This window comes from Balaenoptera borealis (assembly GCF_965194805.1).
Source record: "Balaenoptera borealis genome assembly, chromosome: 7".
Classification (NCBI taxonomy): Eukaryota; Metazoa; Chordata; class Mammalia; order Artiodactyla; family Balaenopteridae; genus Balaenoptera; species Balaenoptera borealis.
In genome coordinates this window covers 15,363,933-15,388,810 of record NC_138864.1, presented here as the reverse complement: position 1 = coordinate 15,388,810, position 24,878 = coordinate 15,363,933, and the positions used below count along the sequence as shown (strand labels likewise).

Genomic DNA, 24,878 nt, shown 5'->3' with positions numbered 1-24,878 from the left:
TAATAGAACTCTATACTAATAGACTAGGATTCCAAGGTCAGGAAAAGAGTCAAAAAACTGTAAAAGAAAGTCCATTCAAACAACTACAACGTGCAATGCACTGTTATTAACAAGAGTTCTTAAACATACTATTGGTTCAAATAAGCACTTGGATATAAATAACCACATCTCATATAGCATGGGGCTTCCTGTCCCAACTCACCCTTGTATAAAGAAAGTGCCTTGAGACTTCCCTGGCGGTCCAGTGGTAAAGAATCCACTTTCCAATGCAGGGGATGCGGGTTCGATCCCTGGTTGGGGAACTAAGATCCCACATGCCATGGGGCAACTAAGCCCGCGCACCACAACAAGAGAGAGTAAAACCCGCACGCCACAACAAAGATACCACCTTGATGAGGAAACAGCTGTGGTTGCAGGAGAGAAATGTCCAGCTGTGACGCCTTCCTAACCCGATGCCTGGCAGATGGGGGGGGACGGAGAGCTGGTCTCAGTGGTCAGCTTCTGGGACAGTTGATGGGGCCTGTTTTCTGAAGCCCTTTCCAACTGTTCTGCGGTAACAAAGCGAACAGACACTGTCCTTTTCTCCCTTCTTTCCCTAAGATAATAAGTTGTTCCCTTTTTCCTTTGGATGTTCTGTCTTCCTCTAGTGGGGCAGGCCACCAGGGAGGCCAATCCAGCCAGGCCCGCAGGACCAGGAGGTCGTCCTGTCTCAGCCTCCTCCTTTTTTTCTCCCTGCAGTGGGGATAGTGCCTTTAATCAGCTGTTCTGCACCATCAGAGTGGCAAGGTCTCAGATTTAGACTGAGTGCTGGGTCAACAAGATCATTAAAAGTCTGCTTTGCTCCAAGGCTCTTTAGGCCTAGATGGAAAAGCAGAGCTGTACTATTTAATGTTTAATAAGAAAATATACATAAAGCATTTAGCCGGGGACCTGTCACGTGGTAAGTTCTCAGTAAATGTTGGCCCCTATGACCAACATGCTCATTCCTACTGCTGCTGTTGCTACTAGAGCTCTGGGTGGTCAAGGTCAAAGCCACGCTGCTTTCATTGTATCCTTGTGCATTCCTTTCCTTAGTTCTGGAGCCGGCCTGGGTTCAGCTCTCCTGACACCCTTGGTGTCATCTAGGAGGGTCCCCGTGAACCTCTTTGGACAAAGCAAAGAGATTAGTGACTTTACCTGACCATAGTAAAATGGATGGGATTTTTTTTTTTTTTTTCCCCTGCAAGTAAATTCAAGGGCATGATTATTCTGTAACTTCACTGCCATGAAAAAAGAAAACGTGGTGGTGCGGGGACGAAAATTTCAAAGTCTGATTTCTCTGACATTCCTGCCAACTTTCCACTCATTCTAATAGATCGGAATTTTTTGGAATTTGATGAATTACCAATACCCCCCAAACAGCAGGCAAAATGGCAAACTAATGTCCTTTTCCAAGAAGAAAACACATTGCAAAACAGAAAGATATTGAAACACAACAGTGTGGCGTGACCAAGGACTGAGTCTCATGAACTAACAGCATCTAGAAAATCCCTGGGTCCTATGGCATTTGTTCCTCAGTGTTACATTTTCTTTCTTCCCTTTCTTTCTTTCTTTCTTTCTTTCTTTCTTTCTTTCTTTCTTTCTTTCTTTCTTTCTTTCTTTCTTTCAGATGTTAACATTTTCTGATAATGTAGAATTCTATCAACCATGACACCTTCTGGTAGGATCTGAGCCACAATACCCGCCAGGTATAAGGAAAAAGGACAGTAAAGTAGTACACAAGATTCAATTAGAACTGCTGATTTAATTAACTAAACAAACAAGCCTGTGCTTGTATCATTTACTTGGAAATTTCCACCATTTAAGGTCAACAGATACTTAAAACATCTCAAGAGCCCCAAGCCAGGATTTTAAGTGAGAAGTCTCCCAGCTGGAGGCTTCAGATACTGAGTGGACATAATTAATTAGAAACAGGAAGTGAGGTTCCACAGTTTAATCCTTGCTTCATGTTGAGTCCTCTTACAGATGGTATGGAAGACATTCATAACAAAGACAGTGTGCATCTGGAATGCGGACCCAAGGAGAGGTGGGGCTTCTGTACTAATTGATATTTTGTAAACGTTACTTCAAGAAACAGCTCGAGTAAATCCTCTATCAACAGCAGTCTGGCACGTTGTTGCGCTTAGGTGCGTCTTCCAGGACAGGAGCTGGTGTGGACTTTTTCTCTGGGCCCATCATCATCATAATCCTCGTAATTATTATGATGACTGTTAACTACAGACGAGAGTGTTTACTGGGTTGTCTCTTATCATCCTTGGCAAGATGCATGTGACTCACACTTTCCCTCATGCTTTAAATCATCCCTATTTTAAGTGATAACAGAGATGTCCATCAAGGAACTATCATTATCTAAATAGCTCTCCTCCAGAAGAAAATCCCCCAGGTTTGCTAGGGGCCTCTGGCTTAGTAAAGGTGAAAATAAGAGGCCCTTTTAAAGTGCCACGCTCTTTAGATTTAACTGGAATTAGATCTTGTAAGACTCTACTTCATGTGGATCAAGACTTTATATCCCAGGCACACTTCTTGATATTCTAGACTTTTAACCCTTCTTGAAATGGAGCAGGACCCTATGGTCCTTGCCCCGCCCCCCAACTCAGGTCCTCCGCCTGCCTTTTGTCTGTGGAAAACTTTAGCCAAAAAATAAGTTTAATCAGAGAAGTGAGAAAATGGAGAAACAAAGGAAAGCAGTCAAAGGAGACCAAATCATAATAGTTTAGTCATTAAGCATAGTCAAGGACTTTTAGTTCCTTCTCAAGGGCTACAAAATAAAGCAAAAACTTTCCTTTCCACCAACCTTGCCTCTTTATTGGCTTTTGAGCGGTAAGCAGCCAGACCCCATTTTCAGTTACATACTGAGGGTGTCAAACTTTTCCAAAATAAGTTAAATATGAAAGGCATATATCTAATGATCTAATGTCCTGGGGGAACAATTTGTCTATATTATTCCATAGAAAAGAAGCATTAAGCGCTACATAAGGAGACAGCAATGTCCTTAGGGTTCTTGTCACCCTGGCTTTGGAGAACTTTGCTCCAGGAAAAGGGAATAACATCAGGAGAGGCTGAAGATCCGTCTGGCCACTGGAAGAGGAACCACACAGCCTCTTGCTGCACTCTGTTCTGCCCAGTGAAAGCAAGTCTTCCGACACCACAAGTAAGGATAGGTTGAACTGACTGGGAATATCTATATGATGTGTGGAAATCACCTGTTCAGATTACCCTCAGAGAACTGCACGGGACCACAGCCTTTCTGAAGACAGCTTTTCGGGCTTTACTTTTCTCATCTGTAAAATGGGAGGATTTGGATGAGATGATCTCCACTCCACCCACCAGGGTTAAAGTATCTTTTGGTCCTAAAATCCAATGTTTTCTATGATTCAAACCATTTGTTTCCGTCTGCCTTTGAGCAGCTTTGACAATTCATGTTACCAAGTCTGTAACTTGAATACAGTTTAGTTTGGACATTTAGTGACACTTCACTTGAGTCTCATTTTCCTTCTTTGCTCCCTCTTTTTTTTCATTTAAAAAAATTTTTTTAATTGAAACATAGTTGATTTACAATGTTGTGTTAGTTTCAGGTGTACAGCTGAGTCAGTTATATATATATATATATATTCTTTTTCAGATTCTTTTCCATTATAGGTTATTAAAAGATATTGAGTATAGTTCCCTGTGCTATATATGGTAGGTCCTTGTTGGTTATTTATTTTATGTATAGTAGTGTGTATACGTTAAGCCCAAACTCCTAATTTATCCCTCCCCCTGCTCCCCTTTGGTCACCATAAGTTTGTTTTCTATGTCTTTTGCTCCCTCTTTTTTTTTTCCACATTCTATTTTTTATTTTTTTAACATCTCTATTGGAGTATAATTGCTTTACAATGGTGTGTTAGTTTCTGCTGTGTAACAAAGTGAATCAGTTATACATATACATACATCCCCATATCTCCTCCCTCTCGCTGTTCCCTCTTTTTTTTTTTTTTTTAATTTATTTATTTATTTATTTATTCATTCATTCACTTATGGCTGTGTTGGGTCCTCGCCTCCGTGCGAGGGCCCCCTCCAGCTGCGACGAGCAGGGGCCACTCTTCACCGCGGTGCGCGGGCCCCTCTCTACCGCGGCCTCTCTCGTTGCGGAGCACAGGCTCCAGACGCGCAGGCTCAGCAGTTGTGGCTCACGGGCCCAGTCCCTCCGCGGCATGTGGGATCCTCCCAGACCAGGACTCGAACCCGTGTCCCCCGCATTGGCAGGCAGACTCCCAACCACCACGCCACCAGGGAAGCCCTGTTCCCTCTTTTGAATGGCATTGCCATCATCATTGCGACTGATGTCCCCCTGCCCCTGGCCACTCTGGTCTTCAACTTTGATATTTCTCCCTGGAGAAATGAAAGGGTCTGGCTTTATGCTGATTGGATTTGGATGATGATGGATGAGCAAAAATTGCAACCATGTAACCATGCAAACGGTTCGGTACTGAGCCTCAGCTTAAACCCTAAAGGAGCTTTTACCAGTGAGTTCACGGCTATTAGATGTTTTTATATTAACAACACTTTTCCCATCCAGGTTTGTGCATTTTATCTTTATTCTTTCACATCCTGAAATTGCTTGGATAACAGAGAGGGTTTATATATTATACACACACACAGACACACACACACACACACACACACATTTCTAACAGCAGCCTGAACTTTTAAGGGAAATTGAAGAGGCTTTGTGTCAAGTACAGCTAAATCCAGCCTTTCCATATCAAACCTCTGCTAGAAAATTACTGTGCAGATGATAAGGCAGAAAGATATAATAAAAAGTGACTCTACTCAATTTACACTGCAATATTGGTATGACTGAATATTTCTCATTCAGGTGCCTGATAAAATCGCTAAACTGTATTGCAGATAAATAAAGGAGGCTTCTGTCAAGAATAAACACCATTAATCATGAAGTCTTACCCTCTGAGAGCCTGTGCTATGCATCTGCACAAATACACCAACACAACCAGCAGGCAACATATACTTCCCTGCTTTATACCCTTTCAGGATGAAGTTGGCCTCCTTTTTCATTTTGTATGATTCAAGCAGCAAGAGCATTTTGAAAACACTCTCTTTGCATTTTAACTTTACAGTCTGCAACTGGGTCCTTTATTACAACATTGAGGAAAAGTCAGCTGGGTTCTTGGGGGAAAAAAATGCTTGACGATGAAATAATTTTTTTGTTGATTACAAACCTACACAGTCAATATATATATGATCTATACTGTATTTCATCAAAGCTAAGATGCTATTGATCTAAAGACCCAGCATTATTTTAGGAACCACTCAGAAGGATGGTTCTTCCTTATCACCTACAATTTTTACTTTATACTTACGAAAAGAGCTCTTTCAGGCTTATTCGGACAGAGGCATTGTCATATATCACTGTAGTACTTGCACAAAAAGGAAACTCTAAGGCAAAGTAATTTTATTGAGATACCTGTTGCTGTACACCTGAAACTAACAAAATTAAACTAAATTAAATTTAAAAAAAGAGATACTTGAAACTTCCTCATGACTGCCACTTCCCAGTAGCAATCGTAAAACACAACAGACTGGAAGATACATTCCAATTTCAGAGATGTTAAAAGGTGAAGAAAAGATGGACAACTTAGAATAGATGGCTTAAATATGGTAATAGACACGTATTCGGTCATTCTGCCATTTGTCAAACACTTATGACGTGCCAGAGACTGTGTTATGTGCTATCTATTTGCTCCTTCATTGAATTCTTGATTCACCTGGGACTGAATAATTAAACTGGGCTTGGACAGAGTAGGTAATCTGATAGTAAGTACCCAAGCTGGATTCAAATCAAGTCTATAATTTTAAACACAAAGGAAAATTACTCCAAGACAAATACAAATATGTGCATCAATGCTTAAATGCACTTATACTTTAGCATTATTGAGGCTTTTAAACAACCAGGACAGTATGGTTTTCCAGTGACCTTTTCACTCCAAAGGGAATTGATTTGAACATTCACATATTCACGGGGCACACATGGCACCCAGTGGCCCTGTGCACCGGTGGCCCAGGGATGTGTAAGGCATCACTAGAGAGTGTGGGGAAAAAAGCAGGAGGTACAACCAGTGTTTGTGCAAGACTCTCCCAGCAGATCTTCACAGGAGGAAAGAGGGCAGGAGAAAAAACTGGCATGTGGGCATGTACGTATCAGGGCCATGATGTTTTCATAGATTCCTCTTCTAAGGAAAAAAAAACATGAAGAAACCTAAACTTTCCATAATCGTGGGATGTTAAGAGGGCATCTGAAAGATCATTTAATCCAATGGCTTTACTTCACAGATGAAAACAAGGAGACCCAGAGAGATCAGGGCCCGTGTTCAAGGACCCAGTGGATTTGTGGCAGAGCCGAGATGGAAATGAGTGAGGCCCACATTTATTGTGAAAACAGCTTATACAGTGGCTTCAAGAAGAGGCTCATCCGAAGCCAGGTGCCAATCGAGTTAGGTTGGAATTTTCTGGAATTACACTTCGAAACCCGGAAAAAAAGCATTATCATGGGCTAATGTCACCAACTTTCTATTGGGTGGAGAGGAGGAATATGCTCAGAGGCGATTACTCAGCAAAGCTGTAATCCAGTCCTACTTGTAAGGGATGTTTAATTGTGTTACACAGGAAGTATTCCAACAGCTGTGTTTTGGCTCCCTGGGGGATCTGTTTTCAGAGCCCACTCCAAGGAGGAAGGGCCTCTTGTAGCCAAAAGAGGTTTAATTCCCATCTTCCAAATCTTCTTTACTTCCCATGTAAAGAAGCACCGTGATCCCGCAGAGTGGATGCATTTATTTGCCGAAGAGAACACAGACTCTCACAGAAAGACCGGGCCCCGCAGTACGCAGCCATTCCAAGGGCTCGTAAACATCAGACACCAAGAGCTCAGTTCGAACCAGGACCAGCAAGAAGATAAAGGATCCCAAGAAATCAGAACCAGGCCCTGGCCACACGGCTTGGGACCTTCCCCAGTTCCTTAAGGAAGAGCTTCTGTGTCTATATGGGCATTCACATTGCATATAATTTTCATCACAGACTGTGTGTTCAATCATTTCTGAAAAACTCTTTGGTCCTCTTTGGGGAAGTTTCAAGTCAAAACCACTTCCAGGCACATTGTCAACAAATGGAGGTTCCCTGTTAGGTATAACACACCCTACCTGCCTGTCAGAGTCAAGTTTCTCATGTGTTAAAAAGTGGGTAAAAAGAGGTGAACAGACTCCTTAGAGAATTTTGTTCTTAAGACAGCTGAATTTTTTCTGGTGGTATCACAATGCTTTCACAATACCTATAATGAAGGCATAATTCATTAAAGAATCAAATATTTAATCTATATTAGTAGAGGTTAAAAAACCCATAATTCATAAGTCTGTTCACTGACCATCTCTGTCTCAGTCATAAACTGTACTTCAGAAAACATACGCACAAGAAAATATAACGGCTATGATTAGGATATCTGCATAATTTTCATTACTGTTGTTCATTATTTCTACACAGACATGCATTTTGTACAAAATAATTACGAAATTCCAGATGTAGATTTAACTTGAATGGAGCTAGCGGGCTCCCCTCCCACCCGGCCCAGGACAATTTATGTTACTGAATTGGGCATGAGTATAATAACCTGAACTGTCCTCTTTCAAGAGCCTGATTCACGTTGAAAGGACTAGTACCCTCCTTCCGTGAGTTTCAAGCTAGCGATGATTCAACAGCAGCTATGTTATTAAACCAGAATGAAGCACTACCCTCTCGCTAATGAGGTTACAAAATGTCTTTAGGTCTCCGTGTTAGGGGCACTTACAAGCACTCTGCTTAGCAGAGGTCCACGGCACTTCGAAGCTGTGGACTAATCACCCAGGCCGGAATCAAATGGGCTGGAAGAATTCGGAGACTTGGCTCCGAGAAATGTAATTCATGCAGAAAAGCGCTGTCAGAGCGAGGCCAGGGAACCTCGTGGGAAGAAAGCAAAATAAACAGTTCAACAAAGAAAACAAAGACGGGCCAATAGCCTTTTCTAAAGCTTGAGTACACTGAGACTTCAGTGGGGTCCCCCAGACAAAGACCTCATCAAAGAACACCCTTGCAAAGCAAACAGACCCTGAAGGACGTTTCCCTCCTGCACTGGGGGAGAAGCGCCCAGACTCTAGGTTTCTGTCTTTCCAATTCAACTTCCTCTTACCTTCCTCCTCCCAGCAAACAAAGAAACACCAAACAACAACAATCAAAATAACTGAACAGTCCTATGTTTGTCTGGGTCCAAAGATGGGGGGAGGTGGGGAAGTCCAGCCAAATTAAAAACGGTGCAGTGTAGTTTCTGACTGTACTTCAGGTCACGGGAGGGCCCTCACCAGTGTACGACCCGTCCAGGTCAGAGCCACACAGCCTGCTCCGCACACCCCAGAGATGGAGAGAGACTCACGAAGGGCTCAAGGACTTTGGCTTTGAAAAGTCTCACAAACAGCACGTGACATCACCAACCGGGTGCCTGTCGACTTGGAGAGAATCCCTCCATAGAGCTCAGTGGAGCCTTAGGCCTGAGGCTGGGCCTCTGCTCTCAGCAGCCCCCATACCCCCAATTCCCTGACGTCTGGCAGACCCTTGAAGTGGACTCTTCTTCCCTCCATCCAGTAACTATTGATGCATGTATCTCAGCAGCCCTGAAATCCAAAGTCTGAGTGACCAGATTTTTGAACATTAAAACAAGATTAAAATACTTCAGGCTGACCTTCTTTTTCCTCTTGACTACTTCCATGAAGAAGAGGATCATGCAGTCTTTTATCGGCTAAGCTCCAGGACAGGCTGAGATGACCACGAGGAAAATGGACAGACGTGAGCACCGTGTATGTGTGTGTGTGTGTGCGCTTATATATGTATGTGAGCATGTAAATATATATATATAGTGTGTGTGTATATATGTATATGAGTATATATATATGTATGTGAGCATGTAAATATATATATATATATAGTGTGTGTGTATATATGTATATGAGTATATATATATGTATGTGAGCATGTAAATATATATAGATATATAGTGTGTGTATATATGTATATGAGTATATATATATGTATGTGAGCATGTAAATATATATAGATATATAGTGTGTGTATATATGTATATGAGTATATATATATGTATGTGAGCATGTAAATATATATAGATATATAGTGTGTGTATATATGTATATGAGTATGTAAATATATATATATAGTGTGTGTATATATGTATATGAGTATATATATATGTATGTGAGCATGTAAATATATATAGATATATAGTGTGTGTATATATGTATATGAGTATGTAAATATATATATATATAGTGTGTATATACGTATATGAGTATATATATATGTGTGTTTTGGGGGTGTATATGTGTGTGTGTATTTATATATGTATGTGAGTGTGCATATATATATATAGTGTGTGTGTATATATGTATGTGAGTATATATATGTGTGTGTGTGTGTGTGTGTGCATAGTGAAATAAAAGAAAATGTTTACGCTAAATAAAGAAACCCAAAATGTTAATATTAACACAATCTCATATAATCCTAATTTTCATGTGTTATATCCCAGGCAAATACGGTAGGAAAAACCTTTAAAAATCAGAGACCTCTTTAGAAGTCTGATTGCCTTTTTTCCTGATTTAATCTTTGAATCTGTTTCTGAAAACTTTCACGGCTGTGCACAGTTTATGTTGAAAACCATGTATGCTAGGAAGATGGGGATTTTGTTCCATGGAGGAGTCAGAGATCACTTTGAATAGAGGCAAGAAGCATTTTAGGAAGCTAGGAATGCTTTCTTTGGACCCTGTCTTCAAAATGTAAACCATATTCAAGCAACAGGGTTTGGTGATTTGTTTTGCAAATCATTTGGCAGGTCATTTAACTGCCAGTACATCTCTTTTCCCACCTTACATAATAAAGACACTGTTCACTTCTGGTGAACTTGGCAATATTTGAATACTATTTGAATGTATTTGGAAGATGGTGATTCTCTGGTTAGTGCTAAACTCATTCTAGGTAGTAGAAGACACACATGAACCTTGTCAGGCCCTGGGAATTATTTAATGCACTGAGTTAATATAACTCCTTCAGGCAGAAGCTCTTACTACTTAGGAATGACTGGGGCCTGGGGGGGGTGGGCGGTGTCAGGTTCCTTAGGAACTATTCACAGGTACCCACTAGCAACCAGCGCTGAGGGACCCTCACAGGTGAACTTGTAAAAGAATGCCTTCAACTGCCGCTCATTCATTTTGGTATTAATGAATTAGATTTTCAGATGGAGGCCAAGTTTCTATTCCCTATAACAGTCTCAATGGCAAAATTTTTAATGAAATTGTAATCTCTCTGTAGTTGGATAAGAAAGTTTTAAATATCTGTAACTCATAAACATGTGGGATGTTTCATTACCCAGAATATTCGTGGTTGAATGTTAGAAAATCTATAGCTTTGGATTGGAGATCCTTATTTTTTTTCTTTACTGGAAATGTACAGTCAGCCCTCTGTATCTGGGGTTTCACATCCATGGGTTCAACCAACCATGGATAGAAAATATTTGGGGAAAAAAATTTTCTGGAAAGTTCCAAAAAGCAAAACTTGGAAGTTGCAGCATGCTGGCAACTATTTATGTAACATCTATATTGTATTAGGTATTATAAGTAATCTACAGATGATTTGAAGTTTATGGGAGGATTTGCATAAGTTATATGCTAACACCATGTCATTTTATATAAGGGACTTGAGCATCCTTAGATTTTGGTATCCAGCGGGGGTCCTGGAACCAATTCCCCACAGATACAAAGGGAGGGCTGTACTCTCATGCCCTAAGGCAGTTCCTGCCACTTCTTACCTTTCTGAGTTCAATTCCCCTCGCTGTGTGGAGGGAGAGAGAGAGAGAGAGACAGGGAGACAGACAGAGACAGTGGGAGAGGAGAGACCGGAGGTGAAGGGTATAGATCTCTCATTACACTTGACATTTTTCAACACCAGTGTTACAAACATTGATACAGTGTCACCAGTTCAGCTGGGTTAAAGCAGGAGGTAAACATGGGACCAATACGCCATTTAACTGGTTAATTTTTACCCAACTGCAATGTCACGATGCCCATTACTGTTCTGATCCGCCTCTTACAAAGATCACATCAGAACTAAAAATGGTCCATATATTTATTTCAAATTTCTTTTCAATACAGTTATCTAATGCATGTCCTGCAACACATCACTACCCTTGGACTCAGAGGATGAGTTTGAAAACAGACCTTCCTCTTGCTCTTTTCTGTTAGTATGCTTAGTTGGCTCGGATGACCAAAGATGCAAAAATCTAGCTAATTTGTTACTTAGGATTCAAAAAGTTAGCAGGAAGGTTCCTGGAAACAAATCTGCGAACATTGTTGTTTTTTTTTTTTTTTTTTCTGTATGAATTTCGCTGGGGGCAGGGGTGGGGATGCAGCAATAACAAAAAGAAGTGAGTGACAGGCAGTCCTGTGTCCCCAGCCTTTGTTCCCCTGGGGAAGGGTCTGAAATGAACTCAGCCTGCTGAGCGGCTATAGGAAATGGCATGTCTTTGTTTAGGTTTGGAAAAAGCAGGTTCTGTTACCTAAGTGAGGGAGGGATGGCCACAGAGGAAGAACTGCAGGCAGCTTGGGTTTGGGTGGTATTTATCACCTAAAAACTAACTGGAAAGTGCCTTCCCGTTGGGACAAATTCTGTGAAAGTTCAATTTTCTCCAATGCATACTTTGAAAACTAAATACAACGATGGCAGTAAATTTCTGTTTTCTTTGAAGCCAGGCTTAACATGAGTGGAAGCATTGTACACAAAGAAAAAAGTCTGTTACAGCCCAGTGCCCCCCAGGCCCCTTGCAACAGGCTGGACGGCAGGCTCTATAGAGCTGGCAGCTTCCGGTTCAGTGGCCGTGAATACCTTCAGTCAATATCTGCTCCCGGCCGGACTGCTGAGCCCAGCACAAAGAACACAGGAATTTATCCAAGAAGCTGGCTCTCAGACTCTCTGAATATGCACTATAATTAGGGCCTGCTTTCTCTGTAACCAATGACCGAATTCAATATTTCAGTCATTAGAAATATTGCAAGACAAAACTATTCTACATAGGATGGATAAACAACAAGGTCCTACTGTAGAGCACAGGGAACTATATTCAATATCCTGTGATAAGCCATCATGGAAAAGAATACGAAAAAGAATGTCTATATATGTACAACTGAATCACTTTGCTGTACAGCAGAAATTAACACACTGTACATCAACTATACTTCAATAATTTTTTTTTTAAAGAAAGGAATATTGCAAAACAGAAAAATGTAGTATGCCCTTGGAGTACCATTTATTTGCTTCATGTTCATTTCTTAACGCAAAGTAAAGTGTGTGTGGGTTCATCTGGATTGATACCGCCAGCTCATTAAAATTTTTAAAGTTTAGGAATTGAAGCTCACCAATATTTTCATACTTAGACTGGGAACTGTGGATGTAGGTGGTCTACGGTAGTGCTTGAAAATGAGGCAGACTTTACATTTTTTCAGTGGATCATGAGAAATGATACCCAAACAATAAGACTTATTTTCTTTTTTGTGAACTGATATGATATGCAACAAGAAATGTTGGGAATAGCAGTGGGAAAGCCTGAGAGTCGAAAATATGGTGCATGGCATCACTTATTAAAAAAAGAAAAGTGAGGCAGGGAAAGGGGGTAGTGAGGCTAGAAAGGGGGTGTTCTTTTAGATCAGGCCTTGGGAAATTTTGTATTTTAGGCTTTTCGGGCCATGTCCTTTATCTCAGCTACTCATCTCTGCCCTTGATTGCTAAAGCTGCCAGAGACAACAGTAAATAAGCGGCAGTCACTGGATTCCAATAAAACAAGCCATGGGCTGAATTTGGCTCACAGGCCATAGCTTGTCAATCCCTGTTCATTAGATGGTTCTTCATTGAAGACCTCTCTGATAAGGAGATGTCTGTGCAGGGAAATGTATGAAGTAAGGGAGCAAGCCATAGACGACTAAGGGAAGAAGGTTCCAGGCAGATACATGTTATGATCTCATCCAACATGGCTTACATTTTATAGGGTACACAGCTGTAATCACTGACCATTATTTATCCATGTTTTCATAGGGTCTTCTCAAATGCTACTGTTTTTTTCAATATTCTACCGAGTGGATGAATCACAATTCACCCAATACTCCACGTAGCTGGATATATAAATGTCCAGCTGTTGGGGGTTACAAGTTCCACAGTAGCAAACCTTGATGTGTATCTTATTTTGTTTTGTTTTGCTACAGACAAGGCTTCTTCCAGCTCTTCTCCTCACTGCCATGTTCCTATCTTAGAATTTTGCAGAACACGATGCCAGCCAGTGACACTGAAAATTTCCTATCAGGTACTGTTAGAATTATTTGGGCTCATCCAGTAAGTAGAAACTAGAGCACCAAAGGCCCCAGTGTTCGTTTTCATGAGCAGAGGATGAAAGTCAAGTGCAAGGAGTGTAGTGTCTGATGTCTAGGTTTAAATAATGGCACAACCATTAACTTCTCTGTGTCAAGGTTTCCATATCTTGGAAAGGAGGCTAGAGATAATAACTCCATCCTAGGGCTGAATAGTCTAAGTACTACATGAGATAGCTTTGTAAAGTTTCTAAAATTGTGCCCACAGTAAGTAGTCAAAAATGTCAGTTACGGCCATTATTATATTTTTTATGTGAATGGTCTAGTCATTTCTTTTTCCCCCTTATATTTGGAATTTTGGTATTCATATTACATTATCAATTAAAGATTGCTAATTTCATTAATTTTATTGCCACGTGAGGGGCCTGAGAAGCAGCTATTAAGTTCAATGGTACCTAGTCACATAAGGTGACCTCAGACCTTCACAACCAGTAACTAATTTAATATCGGGGAATTCATTTGGCAGTGGAGAGCATCTGACACTGCGGTAGGTATTTATATTAACATCATCTTCAGAAGGAATCGAGCTTTTGATTTTGAGTCCTCAGTGTGCTAGCTTTGTTGGCATGAGGTGACACACCCTACCAAAGTAAACCAACAAAAACAAAAGAAAGAAGATGGCAGTCATCCTGTACTGGCCTGAAAAAGGACAGCCCATTATCACCATGGAAAACAATATTTATCCAGGAGCCACTCTCAAAGGCACGGGCTCAGCCTAGCAAATGCAAAGACATACACAGGTGGTCTTTGCCCCCAAGAGATGTGATCATAACCTAGTTCATTTTCTTTTCTTCTCTTTTCTAGTCTTTTTTCTTTTCTTATTTTGGAGGGTGGAGGTGAGTGTTACAAAATGTTAGCTACAGTATTTGATGTATAGGCCTACCTGGGAGATATTATGGGTTCGGTTCCAGACCATAATAAAGCAAATATCGCACTAAAGCGCGTCACATGAATTTTTGGTTTCCCAGTGCATATAAAAGTTATGTTTACAATATACTGTAGTCTATTATGTGTGCAATAGCATTATGTCTAAGAAAAAGCCAATGTGCATGGCTTCATTAAAAAATATTTTATTGCTAAAAAATGCGAACTATCAGTGAGCAAATGCCGTTGGAAAGACGTATCCATAGACTTGCTCAATACAGGGTTTCCAGAAACCTTCTATGTGTAAAAAAATTAAATATCTGCAAAGCACACTAAAACAAGGTATGCCTGAAATCTGATATGTCATCACACTTTATCAGTCTCAATAACGTTTACGGTAGAGCACAAACACGAGGGAAAAGGGCTTGCCTGTGCTAATTTTAAATTGTACTATTAAAATATTCCAAACAAGTTATGCCCCCAAATACAAATACAAGGTTTTGCTCAATCTCTACATTTTACTGGAGGCTTTCCCTGTGAATGAAAATAATGAAATCACTATTATGTATTATGAGCCCATCACCAAGTTTTAAGTAGATGGCTAGAGTGAAGGCTGCTTTTGAATAAGTATTAGATGAATTCCCACTAAGCAACTCTCACACAAGGTGCTGAATCCAGGGAGGGAGGGAGGAGAGGAGGGAGGGAGGTGAGGACAGGGGGGAAACTGAGTAGTAGTTCTGGTCATCCACTTCCTCTTTCTTTCTCTAAGCTTTTACCATAATACTCTATCTTTTCTTAGAATTTCCTCTGTCTGGAAAGAAATGTATTTATTCATACTCCAAACTTGCTACCAGTTTCCCAGCTCGGAACCCTAAAAGGCAGTCATAACCATGGTGGCGGCGGGGGGGAGCCTCATTTATTTCCAAATCCCCCTGTCTCCCAGCTCATATTAATGATGTACCGCGTCCTGCCCTCTCCCCAGGCGCCACGAAGTGGACCACTTTGAGTGGGAGGAGCAGCTCTATCATACTTCGGTGAAATAACTCCAGTGAGTCAGGCAGCCTTGGCAAGAGGCACGTTGACTCCACTAAGAGAAGAAAGAGCTGCCGAGTAGAAGAGAACATAACAGTGCTCAGTTCCCCCGGGAGAGAAGAGATGAAGCTGATTTTGTAAACTGAATTAGTTAAGGGGATGGTGAAGTGCGACAGACGGTCAGAGCGCTGGCCTGGGATGCAGCTCGGGACGCAGTGCTGCCCGCACCCACAGCACGAGACAAGGGTAGCTCCCGGCTCCACCGGCAAGATCTGTGGGGCTCGAATTATTGTAATACATTAGTAACTGAGGCTGATCCTGCTTTGAAAAATGAATTGCCAAGCTCAGCAGAAGCAAATGGACGGTCCGAAATTCATAGTGGTCCATAAATGAGGAAACTTTGGCTCAGAAAACCTGTATGTAAAAGATCGATATTTGGGGGACTTTCCTGGCGGTCCAGTGGTTAAGACTCTGTGCTTCCAACTGCACGGGGGCACGGGTTCGATCCCTGGTCAGGGAACTAAGATCCTGCGTGCCGTGTGGTGCGGCCACAAGACAAAACAAAACAAACAAAAAAATTACTTTCAAAAGTAAGCGTGCTTAAATGCATTCTAACACTAAAGCAAAGGAAAAAAAGCACACACTCAAAATGCAAGAGAAAGAGCGCTTTCTTCATTAACGTGAAAGTAGTCACTTGAAAATACAACTGTTTCTAGGGGAGAGGGATGTAATATTCCCATTGTCTAAATTTCCAAGTAGAATTTTATTTTATTTTATTTTTTAAATTTATTATTTTATTTTATTTTTTTTCAACATCTTTATTGAAGTATTGAAGCAATTGCTTTACAATTGTGTGTGAGTTTCTGTTTTATAACAAGGTGAATCAGCTATACATATACATACATCCCCATATCTCCTCCCTCTTGTGTCTCCCTCCCACCCTCCCTATCCCACCCCTCTAGGTGGTCACAAAGCACCGAGCTGATCTCCCTGTGCTATGTGGCTGCTTCCCACTAGCTATCTATTTTACATTTGGTAGTGTATATATGTCCATGCCACTCTCTCACTTCGTCCCAGCTTACCCTTCCCCCTCCCCGTGTCCTCAAGTCCATTCTCTATGTCTGAGTCTCCAAGTGGAATTTTAAAACAAGTAGTAAGCCTTAGCCTAGAGAACACCATCAATTCCCGTAGGTTACAACAATAGCTCCTGGAGTTATGCAACCCCACAGCCCTGATGGAGACAACGCAGAGCAGGAAGCAGAGAGAAGACCAAGAGGTAGAAATAACCACATGAAATTTCTGCCTCGACTATGTGGCTACAGATTCAGGTTCTATCACTAACGCTCCAAACGATCTCAGCAACGTAATAAAATATACTCATTGATATTTTTCTAAAACATTGTACTTTTTTCTACATGGCTTAATAAAACATGGACTCTGTGGTCAAAGCAAAGGACTTGAGAGAGAACGAGACACTCCAATTAGCTACTGAACATAAGTTCTGGTGAATTCAGGGGAGAATAACTTTCAGAAGAAAGGGGAAAATTCCCCATATCCAGTGTTTCTTAATTTTCAAACTACTTGAATTAAATAAACATAATGCAGGAATCATACATTTCTCTGACAACCTTTACGTGACAACTCAGGGAAAGATGACACTGACATTCCATGTCCCACTTAGAAATCCCACATCCGAATTCATGATTTCGAGTTAAGAAAGGAAATACTAATAAATTCTAACATTATTTCCAGTACTGTATTTGGAAGAATTTAAATGTCTATACTCCGTCTACACTGCCTAACCATAAACTCTGGAGAACACTGTGAGAGTAAATCGGGTAAGCTAAAGGCATTCCATTTAACAAACTGGGTTCTTTAACACAAACTGACGCATTTCCGTACATATTTATAAGGCTTGGTGGTTATTATTAGGCTGTAATTGCAGTTGTTCTAACACCTAATAAGCCATGGTTGGAAAAACAAAGGCAGGTTAATTTGTGATTTCCTGTACTCATTCAGAGGCAAATTAAGTGTCAAACAGCTAATACAGAGCATATTTCATTTTCTGAGATTCTAATTTAATTCCGCACCATATCATTGACGCCTTAATATAGGGTGGTTTATCTAAAAAGAGGAGCAATTTACAAACCTCTTTCAATAGAATCATTAATGATAGGATATGATAGCATAATTATCGCAGTGTCTGCCATCCTTCTAAACAGAGACCTGTTGGCATTTCCATCATCAACACACATCCTGTTTCAAGAGACTTACAATTTAATTTTTGAAGTTGGCACCAGAAAAACAATCATGTGTATGAAACAATGAGAATATCCCCAAATGTTGTCTACTTATAATTAAAAATATTTATTCTAAAAACTCCGTAAGCTCACTTGATCTCATTTTCTAGAAGCTAATTATAAAACAAGCATTTTGGAGTTCAACTTCTAGATAAAATCATTTTATTTTTCCAGGCTCCTGCTTTAGCCCCTTGGCAAAGATGTGCTTTTAAGATTTTAGTAACCAAGCTATATTTGCCTAGATTAACCTCCACGCCCAAAATGATCTGATCACAGGCAGCTACATTTGCATCACAGGAGGTGCCAAAGCATCCCAGCGACTCAGGATTGAGCCAGGCCAGAAGAGAGTCTCAATATTTGTCACGCCCCCAATTGTCACGATGCTCACTTTCGACATTTGCTTAGAGCATCCTGCTTTCAAGGGCACTCACAAGAACGCGATTTCATCGAACTCTTGGATTTGCGATCTGGAGAGTCGGGCAAGGCAGGTAACTTCATTTCCACAGAATGAAACCAATATATGGAAATTGTTAAGTTGCCAGTTCCCAGCACAGAGCAAGATTGGGAGTCAAGCTCTCTGAGTGCTGGTCCACTGTTTCCCAGACTGGACACCTTGAAGGCCACCCAGCATGTTTTACTAAGTGCCTGGCCGAGGGTTAGGCAATGCCCGCAAATCTAGCAGGGCCAGTGACCGCTAAACAATAATTGACCAGGCAAGAGGATTCGGCTGCGATAAAGGCACACAAGGTTCTCTGAGGAACAGCCTCTGGGACAGCCAGCAGAGGTGATTTTGAATTAGGCCTTGAGGGTGAGGAGTGTAACCAGCGTTTGCCATGCAGGGAGGGAAGACCACTGAGGGTCATACAGAGAGAATGTCACATTATAAAAGCACAGAGGTGAGACTGACCCCAGCTTCCCAGAGCCTACTCCATAAGCTCAGTGTCTCCACCCAGGACCCCGCTATGCCGAGCAGTCCCAGGAGACCACAAAGCACATGCTCACCACGCTCTGTGCCCAGCAATGACATTCCCCTAGCACCTCCAGAACGTGTGTTGGGAGGCTCAGGATTATCTACAAGCCTTACATCATGAATCTTTGGTAACTAAACATTTAGGCAGCTAGAGAACAATTTAGTCAATTGCTGCAACATTATCCTAAAGCTTGGCTGAAAAAGCAGGAAGTAGGACCATCCCTCGGTATCTGAAGGGCATTGGTTCCACAACCCTCACGGATACCAAAATCCGTGGATCCTCAAATCCCCTATATTAAATGGCAAAGTATTTGCGTATAACCTATGAACATCCTCCTGGATGCTTTAAATCACCTCCAGATTACTTATAATACCTAACACAATGGAAATGCTCTGTAAATAGTTGCCAGTGTGCTGCAAATTCGAGTTCTGCTTTTTGGAACTTTCTGGAATTTTCTTCTCCAATATTTTCAATCCAAGGTTGGCTGAACCCTCAGATGCAGAACCGGAAGACACAAAGGGTTGACTATATTAAAACCTATAAAAATCCCTGCTCAGCAGTCCTGTAGAAATTGCAACCCTCTCCCATAGGATTCTCCAAACGTGACCTGCCTTATCCTGTGGTGTTTTTATCTCTAGCAAGCTAATTCTTTAGATACAGCAATTAGGGTCTAGAACATACAGTGTGATCTACACGAGGGCTTGCTGTTCTTACATTCTGCCAAAGAACCAAGACTTGCGATTTTTACTGATAAATTCATATTTGAATTTAATTACAAGGCAAACCATAATGAACGCAGAGGAACTAGTTTATTCTATCATGTAAACTCATTTTTTGAAATTTCTCTATAAGATGATTTTTTAAGAGTGAGGCACTCTGAAATCCCATAGAAAATCTGATTTAAATTACTTCATCACTTCAGAGATTGGAGTCTGGGAGAAATCAGCTGTCTGCATCTCCCAGGCCCGGTGGGCCCTTGCTGGCTCTGTACCACAGGGCAGATCCTCGTCTGAGACCCTTGTGGTCCCATCTGTACTGCAAAACTTTGGTAGAACAGGATGAATTCCATAGCAGTTTTCGGCCTGAAATTGAAATTTCCTTCCCTTTGTATTAGGGGGCTTTAAATTGGCATCTTGGTTTTATTTGAGTGTATTTTTACCAGGCTTTAGAAGCCTGTAAATACTTACTTGTGTTCTAGTGAAAAGTTGAAGAATAAGTCACAAGTTTCTGCATTCTCTCTCCCTAAATATCCACTTCTCCTTTACTGCTTATAGAAATCTGAACACAGATTTATGACTTACCTCCAGGCAAATCTGCTCTGAAATTACAAGTCAGTAATGGGAGATGGATCCAAAAAACTGTGGGTAAAATATTATATGTGTACTTGGGCATTTAGTTAGGGTTGTTAATATCAATTAATTCTGTTCACAGAGGAGGACTTGTTTTAAAACAACTTCATTTTTCTTTGGCGTATATGTAATTACACAGATGTAACTAATAGCCATGGAGATGCAATCTACCATCCAAATAACTAGCAGTATTCTTCAAAGTATTATTTGGGCTTTTCTAACTTTACTCTCTCAGAATGAAGGGTGATTACCAGATATGACTAAATGTAAAATCAAGGCCATTCATAAGGGTCAGCGGCTCCCAAAGATTGACTCCCCTTGTTATAGTATATATCAGTTTTCTGCACAATACTGCAAACAAAGACCATTTAAGTTTAGGCGAGGGCTATCCTGACTACCTGATCTTCTTTCCCCCCTAACCTGAGTAAGATCACATTAATTTCCAGGAGACTTTCTTCTTCCTTTTTTTCTTTTTTAATTTTTATTTTATATTGGAGTATAGTTAATTAACAATGTCGTGTTAGTTTCAGGAGTACAGCAAAGTGATTCATTTATATATATACATGTACCTATTCTTTTTCAAATTCTTTTCCCATTTAGGAATATTGAGCAGAGTTCCCTGTGCTATACAGTAGGTCCTTGTTGGTTATCTATTTTAAATATAGGAGCATGTATATGTCAATCCCAAACTCCCAATTTATCCCTCCCCTGCACCTTTCCCCTTTGGTTAAGCGTAAGTTTGTTTTCTAGGTCTGGGAGTCTGTTTCTGTTTTGTAAATTAGTTCATTTGTATCATTTTTTTTTTAGCCTCATATATGATATTTGGCTTTTCTTCTTCCTTTTCTAATGTATGTTATTACCCCCATTCTCTCCTCTTATCTTTGTGTAAACTATGTGCTCGATCACATTTGCCATTTTGTTTGGGTGACATTCCCATCAATCAAGTGACCGTTGGTGTACACACCACAGGGGCTATGAAAATTTACCATGAAAATTTCATTACGATGCATCAGTGATCCCTGGAACAGGACTTTCCCGTAACAGAAATTGGAGCATGAAAAACTTCACACCCACTCTCGACCAAATGCATATCCTGAGTGGTAACCTTCCATTAGGCCCAATTTTTTAATTTAGTATTTACAGCCCAGGGAACACATGTCAGCAAAACTATATAAGAAATACTTTCCAGCCACCTAGTGTGACAGGCATTCTTCAGGAAGCAGCGGGTATTTGCTTCAGTGAGTGCAGGAACATATAGGCTTGCTATATTTCAAAAGTAAATCTTAGACTTCTATCACATCTTCAAAGCCCAGTAGCTGTGCTGGTAACAAAAATCCTGAGATGGTGAAAGCCAGTATTTTGTGCTATATCTTTGACAGGTAAAGTTGTAATACTTACACATGCAACGGAGGGATCGGAGACGGATCGTAATGGTAACGGCCCTCATGGTGTCTTGCATCGATTGGTACAGGAGGATGGAATGCAGGAAAGAGATGAGGAGGGTCTGAAAAAGAAAGAAAGTATACAGCCTGTATAAATGGAACACTCTGAAATGGAATGCCAATCCATGAAACCACACCGCTAACACCGTCTTCACAACTGATGCTGAATCTACCTGAAGAATTTGTGGAAGAATTCTTCACAGTTCAGAACCAAGCAGATACTAATATCAGCACCGGAGGCAGTAAAGCCTCTGAATGCAACTTGAACGCAGGCAGGAAAGCAAGAAAGAGAAACAACACGTGCTCCTACCCGGCAGGAGGCCGGCCAGAGGGCAAGGGCCGCCACGAAGCCAAGAGGAACAGACTCCAAAACACTTTTTTATTTTTATGTTTTATTTTTGGCCTTGCCACACGGCTTGCGGGATCTTAGTTCCCCAGCCAGGGATTGAACCCCGGGCCCCCGGCAGTGAAAGCACAGAGTCCTAACCATTGGACCGCCAGGGAATTCCCCACTTTTTAATTTTAAAATGACACTGTCAAGTGAGTTTTAGACAAAGACGTATATCACTACTAGCTTTCATTTCTCCCATACCCATGATGCTTTGTAAGGAAAAGAGTCATGTTCAAAAGTCCCTGCTGGGACAGGAGTAAAGACGCAGATGTAGAAAATGGACTTGAGGACACGGGGAGGGGGAAGGGTAAGCTGGGACGAAGTGAGAGAGTGGCATGGACATATATACACTACCAAATGTAAAATCGATAGCTAGTGGGAAGCAGCCGCATAGCACAGGGAGATAAGCTCGGTGCTCTGTGACCACCCAGAGGGGTGGGATAGGGAGGGTGGGAGGGAGACACAAGAGAGAGGGGATATGGGGACATGTGTATGCATATGGCTGATTCACTTTGTCGTACAGTAGAAACTAACACAGCATTGTGAAGCAATTATACTCCAATAAAGATGTTAAATAAAAAACCAAAAGTCCCTGCTAGAATCCATGGCACGTGTACACACACACACACACTTTTTAAAATTTTAAATGCATGCTCCCCCTCCTTCTTGTTCTAGGTCAGGCCTCCGGAATCCCAACACAGGGGCAGCAAATCTATAGGCTGGCCAGAGACATGCTACATGGCCTGACAGAGGGGGGTTTGGCGCAAACTGAAGTTTCCTTCCCTGCAGCCCCAACACTCCCCTGGGACCCACACCAGCCTCCCCTCCCGCTCTCAGTCATCACTGTTTTGGGGCTCCCGTCGTGCATGCACGTACTTAAAATAGTTCTTCTACCTCCATTTACTTGCCCTGATTATCTCTGACAAATCTGAAAATAAACTTTTTTTTCTAAATAGTGATTCACTGCAAGAACTGAAAATAGTTTTACCAGGTTGTACCATGAGAAGCACCACTGATACTAAGGTTTTTCCCAAGTTTCAAGAAGCAGTAAAGAGGTCCAAAATCAGGAGGTGAGCCTCCACGGCTCAGAGCCCGATAAGACAGCAAATATACAGGAACTCGGAACTCGTGCTGCAAATGTTACCTTCCACGTGTGGTCGTCCTGGAAGCCTGCATGTACCTATCACGCTGCTGTTCCTCAAAACACTCCCAGGAATTGATGTGTACACCAAACGTGCCTCAGAAGGGCTTTGAGCTTCTACCAAAAGTCTGAAGATTTTGCCTAGTGTAGTAGGCGGCAAAAGCAATTCCAAATGACGCCCTGCAAACAGGCTCTGAGCGACGGCTGGAAAAAGTGACACAGAACCTCCACGTGGGGCAGGGGAGCGGGTGTGTCAAACACAGATTAGGGTGTGACTGCACCTCTCACTGTGAACCTCCTTAAGTCCCGGGGGTGACCATTATACATGTGCTTGTTGAATTCAAGTGGTTTTCATTTTCCTCCCTATACGCTTCTCTTTTTTCCAAATTTTCTTCAACAAGCATCTTTCAGAATGTAAACAAAAGAGCTTTAAAAAAAAATAATTATGATGTCTTACTTTCCTTTTTTGAGACTTTGCCCCTGTTGCCTTCCTTTGAGAATCTGAGAATATGATTAGGAGAAAAAAATAAGAGAGAAAAACTATTAATGTACAGCATTACAGCACTGACAGCACTACGGAGGCACCCAAAGCCAAATTCCACCAGATTTAGAACCCAGAAGAAGAGGTTCCACGGCACTGAAAATGTCAATTACTCACTGCATTTTGTGCTTGTTATACGATAAAGCAGGGAGGGAGCGATACAAGGGAGAAAAGGAAATATCTCAGTAATGTCTCATCATTGTCACAGCAATGCTGCAAATTCAACAGGTGAGCGATGGGCTGACTGCCTGATCACACTCTATACATTTTATAAAGTCCATACGAAAAACTCATTTCTATTTTAAATGCACCACTTAGGATTTAATATGAGACGATGTTGGAATTGTTTTTTTTTTTTTGGTAACACAAATCTTGATAGTTTGTGTGCTAAGTTGAAAAGTTTACCCAGCAATGTCCTGCAGAGCCCAAATGTCCTATTCCATTTAACCATTTTGTTAGAAAATGACGTATCCTTCCTAAAACAACGTAAAAGTGAGTGGAGTCATCTTTTGCATGAGTTTGAAAGTCTGACACCTACTCAGTGAACGTTTCCTGATTTTAAATTTCGAACAGGTGCAAATGAATCATTGGCATTCGGGGTCAGGTGGATGAGAGGTCACGGGGATCGGGGGTCAGGGAGATGGCCAGCAGACCCAAGCGTAGTTCTTTCTCTTCTTCCCCTGTTAGTGGTCACTGCTGATTCGAACAAGGTTGCTTCCAGCGGACTTCAAACTTAACACATGTCATGGGCTCTTAGAAACCGGAGGAATAAACCTATTAGAACTGGGTGTAAATTAAGCATTCATACCATCTGACACACCTCCTAAGGTTTTTCCCACACATCATTTTATACGGCGTTTTGAGGGACTTTGTGACAACCATGTCAGAGTTGGAAGATATTTTCACTTATTTACTTCCTGGCTCTTGGCTGTGTGCTGTGTGATTAAATTCTCTGCAACAGATAAGTGGGTGTTAACTGTATCTGCTTTTCTCTATGTGGGTGCAGCTGTGAATTCAGAAGAAGCACAAATCCAGATTTTTCATACACACAAGGGCTCAAAATGTGTGAATTTATTCTACCTTCAATATATGCCCCATATATCCAGGAAGTAACAGTCATTATTTTTTATATGAGTGTTTATAATAACATTGCAAAGATTATATGCACAGGGGGTGAAAACCAGGCACATAACTCAATAAAATCAAAAGCATGTACCCAAGCAGTATAAATCTTTACCCCAAGGAAAACTACAAGATTATTACAGATATTTAAAGGCATTGCCATCCTTTTATTTTTAAGAAATTAACAGGA

General features: G+C 41.2%; 1 protein-coding gene across 5 annotated transcripts in view; it reads right to left on the bottom strand.

The window, feature by feature from the left end:
- The window catches only part of GLI3 (GLI family zinc finger 3), a 287,400-nt gene that overhangs the window by 99,230 nt on the left and 163,292 nt on the right, over positions 1-24,878 (bottom strand). For all 5 annotated transcript variants that reach the window (XM_082399704.1, XM_082399706.1, XM_082399705.1 and 2 more), the window contains one exon: positions 21,450-21,555. In XM_082399704.1, the coding sequence (XP_082255830.1) occupies positions 21,450-21,555 (106 nt within the window). The remainder of the gene's footprint in view (positions 1-21,449; positions 21,556-24,878) is intronic.